This window comes from Grus americana, chromosome 3 (genome assembly GCF_028858705.1).
Source record: "Grus americana isolate bGruAme1 chromosome 3, bGruAme1.mat, whole genome shotgun sequence".
NCBI lineage: Eukaryota > Metazoa > Chordata > Aves > Gruiformes > Gruidae > Grus > Grus americana.
Genome location: NC_072854.1, coordinates 77,229,875 through 77,246,272, shown reverse-complemented (window position 1 = coordinate 77,246,272; position 16,398 = coordinate 77,229,875). Strand labels below are relative to the sequence as shown.

The window sequence follows — 16,398 nt, the reverse complement described above, 5'->3', positions numbered from 1 at the left end:
ACATCAGCCAGAAGGTGTTATCAGAGAACTCATAAATCAGGAACTTTGTCCCAACACCTGTATTCAAGGGAAGAGCTGAGGCATTCTTACTTTGTATAATTGTTAGACTTTAAGTAGTTTAATTTACAGCTGCATATGATGATCTCAGGGATTAGATAAGTGCAAGTCCTGAGTGACTTGACATTTTTTGTAATAAGTTACAAATGAACTGTATTTTGGTACTTGTCACTGTTAAATTGAGTATTAATGGTCAGATATATTTTGGGCAGAAGACAAGATACCTCGGCTGTGTGTCTGCACAAGAGACTTAAAAAGAGCAAATAAATCATACTGAGATGTTCCTTATATGTTTACAAATACGTTTTTGCTTGCTTTAGTGTGATGCATTATTTTTACGTATGTTGCTAACCATTTTTATCAGTAACCTTAAGATCACCCATAGCTTTCTCCTCAAACAAAGATTTGAAATGAATTTAATTACAAATTGCAACTCCTAATGCATTTCTGTATTCCTTTTGTTAGCTTTTTGCTGAGTGTTAATTAAATCCCAAAATTTGGTCCCATCATGCACCTGGAAGGAGAATAAGGCTTGTTACAGACCCCTCAGAGTTACTCCAAGGTGCTAATTAGAACTGGAGAGAAGCTACTCTACAACGAGGAAAGCAACATTCAGAGTTTTAAAAAGCCCCGTACATCAAATCACGGATTGTATTACAGCGTAACATTATACGTGCTGTGCAGGATTACACCATTCAGACAATTTCAAGTGTGTATTGATACCCTATGAAAAATGATTATTCATATTAGGAACACTCATTCACCCCATTAAGCATATGTATAATTGCTACGGAAATGTTATAGGCCTTTTACCTCTAGCTGATGAAAACTGCTTTCATAAACACTCTTAAGTGGCTTTTTGCTTTTTAATTTGACACCTAAACAGTGCTCAGTACTGTGCAGTTCTTGGGCGTTAGATTTTGGGAGATGTATCTGTAGATGTCTGGGGCTCAAGCTTGCAAGATGCTGGTAATATCAGAAAAAACACCATGGAAGTTGGTGGAAACTAAAGGCACTGATGTCCACGTGTTGCTCAGCATCCGCCGTGTTCAGATGCAATGATACATCCATCGTTTTTTCATCAGGAATAAGGGATTTGAATTGCAGGATACAGGATGAGGTGGTTATTGGTATTCTTTCTGTATAAACGCATTCCAGCTCTGTTTGGCTGACCTGGTCTTTATTTTCTCTCTCTAAAACTTAAGCAGTGCTGCTGGTGTCCTGGCTGAAAAGTGTCGTGTACTGCTGGCTGCTGTAGCCACTGCACGAGTGCCCGCACTTGATTCACAGTGGGTGAAGCTGTGATCTAAATGTATACAGAACTTGCAGTTTTATGCAGTGACTGGAGGCTGGCATAATTTAGCATTCACCTTTATATGAAGATTTGAAATGTTTAATGATACATTTTATTATATGTGAAGCAAATGTATGCCCTTTTTAAATACCAAAACTGGCAGCGTAGTCTTTTTATGTACTGCATTATTGTTTTTTCACTGCCGATACTGTGAATGCTGGAGCTGTGTATTGCTTTTCTTCTGGCAGCGCAGGCAGGAGTTGGAGGAGAAGGGGCAAAAAAGGTGAATGGAGCTGCTCACACATGAGTTCATGAATTGATTTTTCAAGAAAAGAGAAATCAAAAAGAGGTTTGGCCATTCGATTGCTTCTTGTTAGTGATTATACTGTTTGCCAGACCAGTAACGTCAGGTTTCACCGAGTTTGGGCACTTGGTTGCATTACATTCCTGTATACTTAAATGGATTAAGATAAAAAGTCTGACTTGAAAAGGATATTCCAAAACCGACTGTGCCTGTGGTTTTGAATCCTGATGCTTTGAACAAAGAAGGGATTGATTTAATGGGATTAATGCTTAATCCAAATGAAGCAATGTACACACATGCCTTGAATGCTTTTAAGAATAACTACAAATATAATTTATAAGGTTCTGTAGAAAGATAGAGAGAGGTGAACTTTGTGTAAGACAGACATGGGGCAAGACAGCTTTAAGTAAAGAGAACACAGGCTAAGTTGTGTTCAGATTAACTCTTCTGGATTACTTTCCGATATTTTTAAGGCTTCTTTTTTTGTACAAGTATGATATTTATTTTGAAGTGCTGATTTTGAGGAAGTGTTGCACTATTCATCATTTTGATATTCCAGATGAGAAGATTTATTTTAATGTTATACTTTTTTTTTTAATATTTGTATTTAAGGTAAGATTGTTTTCTGGTTTAGTTAACACCTGATCTGGAAAGTGTTTATCATCATGATTTTATGTTTTTTTTTCTTAGCCTGCAGCTTGTCTATATGGCACAATATATTGTTACTTACTTGGAGAAATTCGGACTTTGCCTATATTTGCTGTGACTCTGTGGCCCCTCTAATTTCAGGGAAGAAATGTTTATTAAACCAAGCTAGCCAATTTGTGGTGTGTTTGGGGGTTTTGTTTTGTTTTCTGATGGGTTCTTTTTTTGTTGTTGTTGTTGTGGTTTTTTTAATTTTATTTTTTTAATTTTAAATGTTAACAGATGCAACACAACATTTATAGTTATTTTCTTTCATCGTTATTAATAAAAAGCTTTCTCGATACATAAAATCCGTCCTATTTTTTATATCAACCACTGTATACCCTCACAATGTGTTTTCAAACCCTTTAGATCCTGTCTAACTGGATGAAAGGTATGTCATATGCATCAAATACTGTTGCAAGGCTTTTGAGGAAAGCAATGACTGCAGTTTTTCAGTGTGTAGCTGTTCTAGGATTAAAATGCTGAGCCTCGATAAGTATTAGGCTGGCTCATCAATTTTTATCCATTCTCCCCTGTCTCCCCACACATCCCCCAGCCTGGAAACCAGATACTTTAGGTGAAAACTAAAATTGTTGCCTAATCATGAGATTTGATTAAGCTAGTGGTTTTAGAAAAAAGACCAAATATCACAACGCTAATGAAAAAATTGCAAGAATTGCTAATGATGTGACTGACTCATGTTGCTAAATGAAGCAGATTTTTAAATGTAGCTCCAGGCTTCAGTTCGTTCAGCTCGTTCACAGTCAGTTCTGCTTTATACTGAGCTCAGTGAAGCTATTCTCAGAGGAGAGTACAGTACGACATGGATTAAGAGTCAGAGTGTGGAGCCATTAATTGATTCAGTACTACACAGGTTATCTCATGTCTAAGAAATGTTTCAAATATATTAGGCAGCATAAAAAGCTGAAAGCAAAAATATAATTTTCAAGTGATTTTTGGCTTTTTTTTTTTTTTTTTAAGGAAGGCTGTTGGAGACTAGCTCAAAGGCAAGGAGTAATTACTGGTAATGCAATTGATGTTTGAAGGAAGTCTTGTTTCTTAGTTTATTTTTTAATCCAGCTGTGCCATATCCAGGATAGTAGACAAACAGTGCCAAGGAGCTTTCTTATGTACTAGATTTTTATTTTTTTGTGTCTATGCAGTTACATTGTTAGAATGTTTCTTGGCAGTGCATTGGCCAAAGCCAGCTAGAGGTGTCCCAGGCAGGTCCTGGGCCTTGCTCTGGAGTAGGGTCAGGCCAGGGATAGTTCCCAGCAGGCAATCAGCATGTATTCCTGTTCCAGTTTTCCCTCATCTTCATCATCGGAGGTCAAGAGAGCTTAATAGTAAGGTTGGAGGAAGTTACAAGCCGCTTGGTTTCAGGTCGGTGAACAGCCCTAGACTTACTCACTTTGCTGGTGTAGACAAACCTACAACGTTGCCTTGCAGTAGCATTACAATTTAAACCACTCAAGTGAGTTTCTAAGGTGCTGAGTTTGGTATACTTTGTCACATCTGCCCAAAATGCAGTTTCTCCCTTACAACAGAAGTAATAGTGTTTCATACTTTTTTTTTTTTTTCCCCAAGTGTCAATATCCAGTTATTTTCCAAAGAGTATTTCACTGGCATCTTAAGCAGACAGCAGCATATAAAACTGTGAGAGGACTGTGGTGATCAACAGGGTGAATATGAACACATTTATTACACAAGTCTCCATAAGCTCTGTCACTCTGTCCACTGTTATGCTTTATTCTTTATTGGTCATTCAAACATACATTTCATTTGGACACTGTCGTCACTCACTTGAGGCTTCCTGAAAAATATTTGTGCCAGTACCTATAAAATGATCTTCTTTCTTGCCCAACTGCAACAAAAGTTCCTCAATTTTCTCTCCTCTTAATTAGTACGTTTTTTAGTGCTGTGGATTTTCTTTTTGACTTATGAAGCTGTTGGTTTACTGACACTGGGGAGTGGGAGATTGCTCTGTGAATTCAGTTGATCTCTTTTAGGGTTCTACCTGAAGTTATCACTAATGAAATGTTGGAGCTGTTGAAATGAAAGCTTTACCGGTAGATGAAAGGAGGAACCCAGGCTTGAGCAGGTCAGGCAAGCACTAAATCAAGCAGCCTGCGGTATTCATGCTGGCTTTGTATGGGGCACAGAAACACAAGTATACTGGGAGCTGACGGTGGCGGTGCTGGGGGTTTTGTTTTCATGTGGCTTTTGGTATAAGTACTAACAAAACCAGTCGAAGTCCTAGTTATGCTTTTGAAGCCAAACATTTGGCTTTCTATGTTATGTTGAAATTACTGGACTGTGATGTTTGGTAGCAATATTTGTATTTTCTATAGTTAGTTTACTAAAGAAAGGGAAGAAACCCACCCATAATTCCATCTTCAACTATACATATTTCTGCTATTATTTTCAGTGAAAAATAAACTATTTCTCATAGTTTGTGAAGAAAAAACCCACAACCCCAAAACATGCTTATGCATGCTCCATTGAAAGCCAAGGAGTTAATTAAAAAAGAAAATTAAAAACACACCAACCACAAACACCACCACCAAAAAAACCAAAGCCCAACCACAAAACACAAACCCAAAATTTTGATAGACTGGCATAAGCCAAATTAGATGAACATCTCGAGCCTCAGGCATATGCAAAGTGGAAAAACAGGGCTCTTGTTTATTTGGTAGAGTGCACCGGTACATCAGTTTATAGAAATACTAGAAGTAAATACAGTTGTTTCTTTTCTATCGTTTGAGTCACCCTTCCCACTCCTAACGTCCCAGAATAAATGTTCTGCCAGGAAGATTGTTCCCTCTGGCAGTAAAAAGGCCTTTCGCTGATCAGGAAATTGCCTCTTGGGGGTGCTGGGGGGACAGGCTGTCTTCTGCCCTCTGCTTTGTATCGAGCTTTGCCAATTTTATATCATCCTACCCTATAATAAATGAGACACACAATAAGGTGAAACACTTGCATAAAACCCAGCATTTGCTGAAAAGCTGTATTTCTGCTTACTATTCAGACAGGCGTAGCCAAGAAATGGAAAAAATGAAATCAAACCAACCTAGATTAATGTTTTCTGTGTGTATGAATGAACTTTTAAAAGCAGATGGCATGGCCAAAGAGAACCTAAACAGGCGTGCTGGTCAGGAAGTGAGGAGCTGCTGAGCTAGCACAAGCGGCGGAGAGCCCGAACCCTTTCTTTGCCTATGGTTTGTTCAGAGGGAAATGAAAAAGGAAGACCTTATCTGATATGCATGTATCCTTTTGCATGATGTTTTTATTATCACTTTCATTATTTAATCACAAATCCAGAACAAATAGTTAATAAGTGCATAAAACACGGTAGTAGCAACTTGTGCCAGAAAGATATCAGCACTTAAATGTGGATTTATCACTTTTAAATAAGAATAGAAGGGAGAAAGGTGGTTTGGGGGGTGTGTGTGTGTGTGTGTGTGTGGTTTTAATTAAACAGGATACCTGTATGAATCAGGAAGGCAAACTCCAATGCATAAATGGAGTGAACGGTCATTCAACCCAAATGCCAGATTCTTCCTTTAATTCCCAGAGGAATTGGGGGCATTCCAATCTTGTTGTGCTTTCTGGCCTGCTGTGTGCTAGGCTGCTGGCTGGAGTTCAGCCCTCCCAAGTGATGGTCCCTCTTGATAACTGCCACAGCTCTCTTGGAGGACAGACTGGTTCCAGACACAAGAGGCAAGGCAATGCTTCCTGGGGATGCAGGAGAAGCAGCGAGGCGAACTTTTGTCTGGGCTGCTTGGGAGAAAGCGTATAGACCCACACAGTTATGAATGCGTGCACTACTACCTTTTCCTTTGTTAGGCACTGTTGATGTAAGTACTTTATGGTCCATGAAAGAACTGATGAACAAGAATGAGAGGAGTCCTGGTGTCACTGGAAGTGATGTAGAGCGTGCTGTGGAAATAGTAGCCACAGGCTACTGTCTCTACTAATCTACAAGTCCAATAGTAGAAAGGGGAGAAGAGAGGAGTAGTGGAGAAATATTGCGATTGTGAATGCATGTAGAAAAGTTTACTGCCCAAAATACTTAAGACCAATACATTAGTTACAGAAAAATTAATACTCAGCATTGGCTTGTGTTTTGTTTGTTTGTTTCTAATTCTGTAAATGATATCTGATTGGCATGATAAACTTTTGGTTGCTGAGTTTGGGTCTAAGTATTGTTGTCCTGTTTATACAAATGTCTTTAATTATTACCTCTGAATTCCTTTTTTTTTTTGTACATTTCAGAATTAAAAGATTACAACAGTTCAGTAAAGAGGTTGATAATATTTAACAAAAATACATGTACCAGAAGTTTTCAGGAACATGTGAATGTTCAAGAGAGCAAGTGTGTCCATCATTGAACCTATGCATATTCTCATGTAAAAATCTTATTCTTATGCACATCTTACAATGCAGAAGGCTTTATATATGTCATAAAATAATTGTTTATGCACAGCTGTAAACTGCTTTTACATTCAAGCCTCTTTACAACACTCTTTTGCCTTAATGTACATAAAACACAAAAGATTTTAAGCTTCATTTAAAAGGCTACTTTCTATTAATGTTAAATTTTCTTAATGTTACATTTTATGAAGATACAGTGTGTTCTTACTGGTTTTGGTTGTGGATTTTGTGTGTATGGATATAGTACTTATTTTTCAACAAAGTAGGCTAACAACTAGGAGGACCATTAAGTCTGCTTTAATCTATGTAGAAAATAGATTTAAGTTACTCCTTTTTACATCTGCAAATGTAGTTGTAAATCCTGTTCTGCTTGTTCCCATCTACAGATCTGACATTGAAAAAGCACATCTGCCCAGATGCCTTTAGTGAAATGAAGGAGGGTAATTTAAAGACTGTTGTAGGATTTCTTATATCAGCTCCATGAATTGCTTTTCTGTATAAGGCTAGAGCAGAGTTTTTACCCTCTGGTTGCTGAAATTGCAGGATATCTGGAATGGAAATTAAACTCGTGACATGTAGACTGAAGTGTTATTTCAAATTGACATTTTATTGAATCTTGATGTGGATATTACAGAACCCATCAAGGTTTGAATCAAGGAAGTATTTCCACTGCAGTCAAGGAATATAGACTGGATGCATAAGAAAGTTGAGGTTATTTTCACTGAAAACACAAATCAAGCCTTGTAGAATTTCAGTTGCTAATTTTACAAACTTTTCAGTTCCTAATTTCTTACTAGAAGTAAAAAGTGTTTGCAGTCTAAAGGCAACCATTTTGTGGCAAGCCCGTATTGATAATTTTTCATCCAGAACTTAAAAGGCAGATAAATTTTGATGACTTTCTGATAGTTAACTCAGGTAAATCTTCAAAATGCTATAGTGTTTATGAATTATTCTCCAAACACCTGTTTTCTTTTAAAATTCTATTACTATGAAATTAGAAAGACTTACTTTTTCAAGGTATTACATTTTTCTTAGTTGTGCAAATTACAAAATTCCATTAATTAGTCTGATTTTTCAGTGTGTGAGGCGATATCTGTGTTGGCTGAAAAATCTTTTTGTTCATGTGGTACATGTACTTCTTTATGATCTAAATTCACAAACTATTGCCTGAAGTTAAACAATCAAAGTCGTGGGGTTTTGTTCGTTTGTTTTCCCCCCACTTGCTGATCATCTCCTGCTCTTACTGATTTAGGCAGAACCTTTTCATCTTTACTAATGAAAATCAGGATGCTCACTTAGGTCTCTTAATTCAAGTGATCCAGATCTGGAAATTCTTGCCTGTAATTGGGAATGTTGTTATTTGAGGCTATGACGTCCACCAGGAACTGCCACCTGTGTGGAGTAAGAGAAGGGGTGTTTTAAACCAGGGTTTGGCTGGTGGGAGGTGATGTGGTGGGAATGATGGGGTGCAGTTGGTGTGGGGAGAGTGGCGTGTGCGGTTGGCGCCCTGCAGGCGGGAGTTGTTGGTTTGTGCTCTGGTATTGCTTCCTGAAGGCTTTCATAGTAAGCAGTTGTAAGATATCTTAAAGGTTACAGTCATTGACTAGCATTTAAATTACACTATAACTGTTTTCAGCACGCTCTGATACTGTGTGAAGCATAAAATAGGAAAATCTGATCTTATTTTATAACACGAATACTCTCCAGAAGAGTTCGGGAGTTTCTTTTCTGTTGAACCTAGATGGCTTTTTGTGGAGAATTTACAATTCTGTTTACATACACACAACACAACCGGCGAAGGCGTATTTAGAGTCATTACAGCACTTGTTACTCCTCTTCCCCTTAGATCTCATTAAGGCTTTTGTACTTGGGGTGCACGCTCCCATTGTGGCAGCCTGGGGCTCAGTCCCTCGGGACGGGTGCTCTTCTTTCCTGCCCTCCCTGGGAAAGCCTCGACACGCTTGGGCTCACCTCCCTGCCGCCGCTGGCTTTATTCGGGGCATTTGTGAAGAGTATGATTGGATTGGAATTTTATGAATTTGGGAATTTATTTAGGATTGTGTCAGGGATCTGAGATTCTGAATTTTGCTTCTTTTTCCAAAATGTGCACTGGAGTTTTCTTTTTGTTGCAGATGTTGTAACTACAATTACTTTTATTTTGGTAACTGAATTACTAAGGCGTTGGAAGCATGCATGTGAAAACACTTTATATTTCTAAAGTTACTTCAGTAACTCCAATATTTAAAAATTGCACTTGATTTTGGTGTTGTATAATAGTTTTTATTCCTTTTGCTCCCACTTGCAGTGACAATACTGAATTTGATGCTCTACAAGAAATACTAGTTCACTTTCTTCTATCTCCTTCTACCTAGTTTATCAATATATCATCTTGCATACCTTGGAAATAAATAATTTTAGAGTCCTAATCATAAATTCCTTCCTGGAGTTTCTCCCAGGGAATGTTTATGTGTATTCCTGTAGGGGTCTTTCTGTACACAGTATCTTGCATGGATATGCTTTGCTTCTACTATTGTCTATATGAGAACTCATTTTTCTTTGACTTGATATTGTTCTGTCTGGGAGGAGACAATTTAAATAGGGATGTACTTAATCAGCGTGTTAAACAAAAGGATATTGATCGTTGCTGGCGTCTAGCTATTGTTTCATACAAGGAATTTCATACCAATAATGTAATCAATTAATATTCTCTTTTTCAGGTTTAACAGATGAAAAAGTGAAGGCCTATCTTTCTCTTCACCCCCAGGTACTGGATGAGTTTGTGTCGGAAAGTGTAAGTGCAGAAACTGTGGAAAAATGGCTAAAAAGGAAAAATAACAGACAGGAAGGTAAGTCCTTTTTATTTGTGATTAATATTTAGCTTTGAACAGCTCCATTCTTATTTTTAGATTTAAAAAGCAAACCTAGTTTTGGTAAAAATTGACTGTTACAATTTTTATGTCTAGGTTCCACCATTTTTTGAAAGCGAAAAGAGGTTAACAATTTTTTAAAATATTTTCAGCTTTTTGGCATTTCTATTTCAGAACACATTGATATTTGTTTTGGAGGTTCAGTTTAAACCATTCTGAGTTGCAAACAATATTCCACCAACCCATAATATCAGTTGCATTAGTGTATGTTTTAAGAACATAATTTGATCTTCTTGTATCTAAAATTGGTAAATTTTGAATTAAAATTATGCAGTACGTGCCTGATGTAAGCCTCAGTAAAATATTGGCTATACTGTCTGAAATGTTCCTACTTGCAACGTGTATTAAGTCAGTTTTAGATACGAACATTGACGCAGAGGTTATAGAGCAGTCTGTTGAATTCTAAAGGTATTTCTAGTGAGTTGCTTTAGGTATAATCCCTTGCTTACTAGACCCAGAAAACTGTTCCTTATGAGTTGACCTGTATTGACAACGGTTGTAAATTTTGTGATGATTTTAAATGTTGTGAGATTGTGTGCAAACGTAAGATTCATGCAATTGTAACACTTTGGAATGTACCAAGTAAAATGCAAAACAGGAGATTACTAAGATGATGAGAAAAGAAACACTGATTTTACTCTGTGGGCGCATTGCTCCGTGGCTGACTTCTAGGGTACTGGGGTTTAAGTTCTCATGATAATTTCTATTTTAAATAGAAGGACTATTACTACTTCCTAGAACATAACTGAGTGTTATTCTGCAGAATTATAGAAAATGGTGAGCAAGGGACAGAAAAGGCTATATTGAGCCAGATTTTTGGTGGTGATGACTATATATCTGATTCTAAGGTGGTAGTATTTTTTGTTGGTGTAAAGAGGTTATTTAATGGAAGAGTAAAAGTATGTAGCAACAGACCACCTGTTTACTAATTTCTTTGTGGTTTACAAACTGCAGTACTGCAGGATGGCTATCGTTATAATCCACAAATGCAATCAGAAAACCACTGTTATGAATCAAGTGAATAAGTCATGGCAATGCTTTTTGTAGACAGAAGAGAAGAAATACTTTGATGTTACCAGAAATAAATACTACTTATTTTAAAGAGCTGTGAAAATGATGATTTTCTCTAATGAGCTTGAAATCACTATAAGAAATCATTGCTTGTTTGACATACCATTTATAGTCTGGGTCAAGGATCTTGATCCTAAAACTGAATGAACACTTTGGATAACATTTCAGCTTCAAGAATCTTATATTGCTAAGTGTAATTTATCACCAGTAGCTCAAAGTTTCACTCTTTTGGGAGGGTGACCTGGAAATACATTTTTGTCAAAGTGCTCATAAATTTTTTTGAGCCAACTACAAAAGCAAAGTAACTGCTGACCATTGTCTTATTGAAGTTTTAACATGAATAGCTGCAACAGTGTGATTTGTCCATTGTTTACATCTAACTCTCCCCAAACTGAATTAAAATTGTCAAGCAATAGTTACGCTATCATTATCATTCAGCTTTATATCTTGTTATCATCAGGCAGGTCTTTCTGCCTTCCCCACTACTTACCTTTTGCTGACGGTGATCTTTAAGGTGGCCGTATTTATTACACTAAAGGCAGTTATGCAGATGTGCTTTTCTTAGTGTTGGATTTTTAGATGAAAATAAGCAGAACCAGATTTAAAACTACACTTGCCAAGTCAAAAAGAATAAATTGAATGCTTTTTGTTTATAGAATGAAACAAACACTGAGTAGCCTTATCTGCTATTTTCTTCTGGAAAGATAAAGGCCATAGCGATGTAAAATGTCTCTGATAACAAAACATCTTAATTTGTCAGAAAGCAGCATTTTAGGAAAGAAGCTTGCTAGACGACTCAGTTCGTGTTATGTATGTACAAATCCTACTGCCTGAGTAATGGTGGCAGTGAGGAATGAGGAGGAGAAGACGAAACTGGTTCTTTTTGTGTCAGCGTGGATCTGTGGTGACTTAAAGTGAACATGTAGCCTAAGTCACTTTACATCAATAAGGGTATAATTTTCCCTCTATCCCTTTTGCTTTAGTATAGTCTACTTTACAAATGTTCACATCATGTAATGTGATACAGACAGAAAAATAAGCTTTGTTTTTATTAGAAAGTTGCAGGCGAAATGCTGTTTTGATGTCTCTGACTTAGTGTCTGTACTCTTATACGTTGGTGACGCAGAACAGTCATTAACCTATATGCAGAAATTGTGTCCTGCCTGATTTACAGGCATCCAGCTGCGTGGACTCTTCAGCCAGAAGTCAATGGGCCTGCAGCCAGGGTGGTTTATCTGAATTTCATTAGCATGAACATAAACTGAAATGTCTGATTTGGACTTAAATGAACCAAAACTTATCTGTGACTGAGATTCACTGATTTAGTTACTTTAGATGGATTTTTTTTTTTCCTTAAACCCAAAGTATTAAAAAGGGAGACAGTCAGTAAATACCACAGTTTTTGAGGTATAATTATATCCCAAAATATCATTAATTGTGTCATCAGCATGTACCAGCCTGCTACTCGTAGTCTGAGGACTCGTCTCTATTTCATGCATTATTGCTTCATGGGATGTTTTATGAAGTTTTTAGATCAGAAAAACATCTTCATATAGACACAGTAAAAAGTGCCTTTGTTCATATAGCTAATCTTACTTGAGGTGCTGGTGTAAGTTATAGCAATAAGATACATGACCTTGCTTTAAAGATTCATTAAAGGTAAATCTTGATAGAAGGAGATTTTTTCAATGGACTCTAAGAGCTAATCTGCCAGAAGGAGATCTTTTCTTTTCCAGATGCCTAGGTATAATACAGAACTCACAAGACATCTCCCATTTGTCCTCTTCCATATCATTCAAGCAAAAGTAACTGATGATTGTAGCAAGAGCCATAAGATTATGGCAATTTTAGGCTCTGATGGACAGATCCTCCTCTCCCAACAAGTTTCTCGGAAAAATATTTACAAACTCCAACTTTAATTATATTATTTGAAGCTTCACCACCACAACAATAAGAGGAGGCTAAGCACATTGATTGTAAACCAGATAAACATCTTTTACAGTGCTGATACTGAATTTCACAGGCGTCTTTCCTAATTTTTAATGGCATTTTTGTATAGGAAGAAAGGTCAGACTGTACTGACACAGAATTTCTACACGGAAAGCTGCCTGTATCACCTCTTGCTCTGTGGGAGCAAAGTTATCACTTCCCTAAGGGGATGGCCCTCGTGTTCGTCAAAGTGCACGATCACATGCTTAATTACTGCTGAATCTGGACACATCAACAACAGCTTTATATGTTATTTTCTTCCAGCAATACTTGCCAAAACCATGTGAAGCTATGTATAGTGGGAACTTAAGGTACTTTACTACCATACAAATGCTACTGTTAAGTAATTCTTAAATACAATTTTCCATTTATTTTTTTTTTTTTAAATGGTATATAGAATAGTACATTCAGTACACAATATGACACTGTTTATACACACTCAGAAGTTACTGTCTGTTAAGTGCAGTGGACTTATGACATTCTGTGTTCCTCTAAATGTAGTAATTGCTCTGTTTAAAAAAAAAAATGAAGAAATTAGAAAATTAATTGCTTAATATAATGTTAGTGTGATACTGCTCTAAAGCTTATTGAGGATGTGTAGTCCTTGAGAAGATATCACATAATTTTCCCCAGGCTTTGAAAAACAATAGAATTGATTGTCTTAGGGTAAGTCCAAGGTATGGTCATCATAATACTAATATTTCTATTTACAGACTTCATAATGTAATACTGTACTGTAACCTGCTGTACATTCAAGCAAGAAGAGAATGTATTATGTAATGGGACTAAAATATTTAGCATTTTCTAATATTTGCTTACATGAGTTGTTTAAACAGAAACATGAAATGACTTTAAGTAATTTTACATATGGTCTTTTATGGACTGTTGATTTTTTTTTTTCCCGTTGTGCTTTCCTATATCCATTAATTTCCTGTCAGTGTTAAATAAGTGCTATTTGATAGACATGATGTTGCTAATATAATGCAAATGATTAAATGAGTGTATTTGGTTGTTTCTGTTAAAGGACGCTTGTGAACTTTCAAAGTACTTTTTCCTCTTTCTATTTATCATTACACAATAAATGAGTGTATTCATTATTACTTTTTATGCAATTATGGTAAGCAGTCTGACTGTAGTACTTCATTAGTCATTTAAATGCATGATTTTCTCATGGCGTATCTCGTTCTTGTGTTGTTTCTTGTGAAGCAAATATGACAACTCTGTGTGTGTCTGTGTGTGTTCAGAATTCAGATTAAGCCCTGATTCTGTCCTTTTTTTAGCCCAGCCATTTCGCTTTTCACCCTTTTCCCCTTCCTTTCTGCTATGTGCCCTAGAAGTGGGTAAAGATGGCGGTCAGGTTTGGTGCACTGGGCGGCTTTAAGTTTGGCAGAGGACTGGAAGCAGTCATCCCTGGACACACTCATTCCAATCATTTGGAAAACCACTGTAGCTTCCCTTTGGTAGAAAACTGAGTAGGCTTCTCAAGGAAAGACATCTGCATAAAATCCCTCACCCACGTGTTCCTTGAGGTCTTCCCAATATACTCTTTTATATATATAAAAATATGATAGCTTTCAGTGAGTTAATTGAGCATAGAAAGGATAGAGCTTTGTGAAGGTTAGTTAAAAGTTTCTTTTTCTTTATAGTCTGTGGTGAGCTAAAGGTTTCAGTGACTGAAATGGTTCTGGTGCCTGAGCTAATTTGTTTAAGACCATCTTCTGTGGTCTTTAGACAAAGAAGTCTTTTTTTCTTTTTAGTCTTTTTTTTCCTGTACTAGAGAAGGGATTGGAGGAATAGGATCTGTGGCAAAAGGCTTCGTCATACCCAGACTTTGAGACAGTATACAGAGAGAGAATTTGTTTACTCCTTTAAGGCTAATACTAAAAGAAAAATTGTGCTAAGCTCCGTCATTAAAATAAAAAAAAAAAAAATCTGTGATCCAAAGTAGACTGAAAATTGTTTCTTTTCTGGTACTGCAGTTTCAGATATTAAGATATCATAATATGCTTTAAAGTTTGCTGCAGTCCTGTGACAGAAAAAGTAGTGAGTTTTGGAGAGATGTTGATGTGTGGCTCTATCTAGAGAGCAAGTCTGTATTTAGGTATATATTGTTAAGCACTACTGAAGTACGCATTTGTAGAATAAATCATAGCTATTCCTTTATTTGCTCTTTTAGACAGGTTATTCATTCCTGTTTGTAAATGATGCTGTGATAGAGGAATGTTGTTTGCACTTTGGCTAAGGTTGTTAAGTATGTGAAAGGCTGGCTAACATGTATTTCCATAAGCCGGGATAGAATATGTGAAAAGAGAAATGTAAGCAGGTAAGAGTATGTATATGCTAAATGTATGTCAGCTTGCTGCCAGAATGAAAAAGGAAAATAATGAAGCCTATGCTTGATTTGTTAGTTTTTGAGGACTGCGCGTTTCCACGCTAACTCATCAGAAATACCTGTTCTGTAGCGTAGGGTGGTAGTTGTAGCACTGTAGATGAAGGATACTCAGAAGCTGGAGACTATCACTGTTGTGATACTCCACAGCTTGCTGCGGTTCTGACACCTCCCCAACCTAGGCAAGAGGAACTGATATGGCAGATTGTTAATGACCTCCTTGATTTATAATTAGGCTCTCTTAATATTTCATTGATGCTGCAGACCTGCTGTTTCATTCTGATGCAGCCCTGCTGTGCTTATGTTTGTGATATCCGAGCAGGCAACAAATACTTGCCAAAAAGCAAGCGTGAATGTGGGAATGATTTGGGTAACAAGTGACTTGTGTCATTGACCTATAGTAGTAGCTCTTAATGCTTCTTATGACTAAATCCCACTATTTACATGTTTCGATGCCTTTCTTGGAGGCTTTTTCTCAAAATAAGACAAGAAAGGATGACCCTTCCAGGCCCATTTTCCCCAGTACAAGTGACATAATTGCTTGCCCTGTTCTTACTCTTCCCTCAGCATCTGCTAATGGCCAGTTGGAGACAAGATGTTGGTTGAGGCGGTTTTGTTGGTCTGAACCAATGTAACTGTTATGATGCTGACAGGCCCTACTTTTCTAGGATAATATCCAAACTGATAAAAATTGTCTTTATTGTGAATGTTTTTCTCAGAAAGTTTGCAATAACATCTGGGGGCTTGACTGCGTAGACCCTGTTCCTCCGTGTATTTGGTATAGTCCTTACTTCCACAGATATAAAACTGATAGGTAGAATTTTTTAAGGAGTAGTTTACAGGTTGCCATTTTTCATGTGTCTGAGCAGTATTTCAGAGGCAGACAGGTGAAGTGATGGCAATTCCCAGAGCTGAGGTAGAGCTCTACATGGGAATGCTGGTTTAGCCTAGATGATGAAAATGGCATACATCTGTCAGGTACAGAGTAATTTTGGAGCTGATTTCTGGGGAGACTGTTGTATTGTGCCATTGCTTTTAAAAATTATTTTATTGCTCTGCCATTTCCTGAAACAGTCAGTATAATTATCCAAGGTGATAATTTTTTTCCTGTGTCTCCAGTTCAATGGAGTTTTTATTGGTTTCCTTGAGTTAATCAGAAGAGATCCAGCTCATTTTGGCTGTGAAAATATTGAGGAGGAGTTAGTGAAAAAGTTTCTCTCTCTGTTGTCAGACTATTCCTTTGGGC

General features: G+C 37.0%; 1 protein-coding gene across 4 annotated transcripts in view; it reads left to right on the top strand.

Annotated features, from left to right (window-relative positions):
• The window catches only part of PDE10A (phosphodiesterase 10A), a 383,571-nt gene that overhangs the window by 256,302 nt on the left and 110,871 nt on the right, over positions 1-16,398 (top strand). For all 4 annotated transcript variants that reach the window (XM_054819188.1, XM_054819187.1, XM_054819185.1 and 1 more), the window contains one exon: positions 9,494-9,622. In XM_054819188.1, coding sequence (XP_054675163.1) covers positions 9,494-9,622 — 129 coding nt within the window. The remainder of the gene's footprint in view (positions 1-9,493; positions 9,623-16,398) is intronic.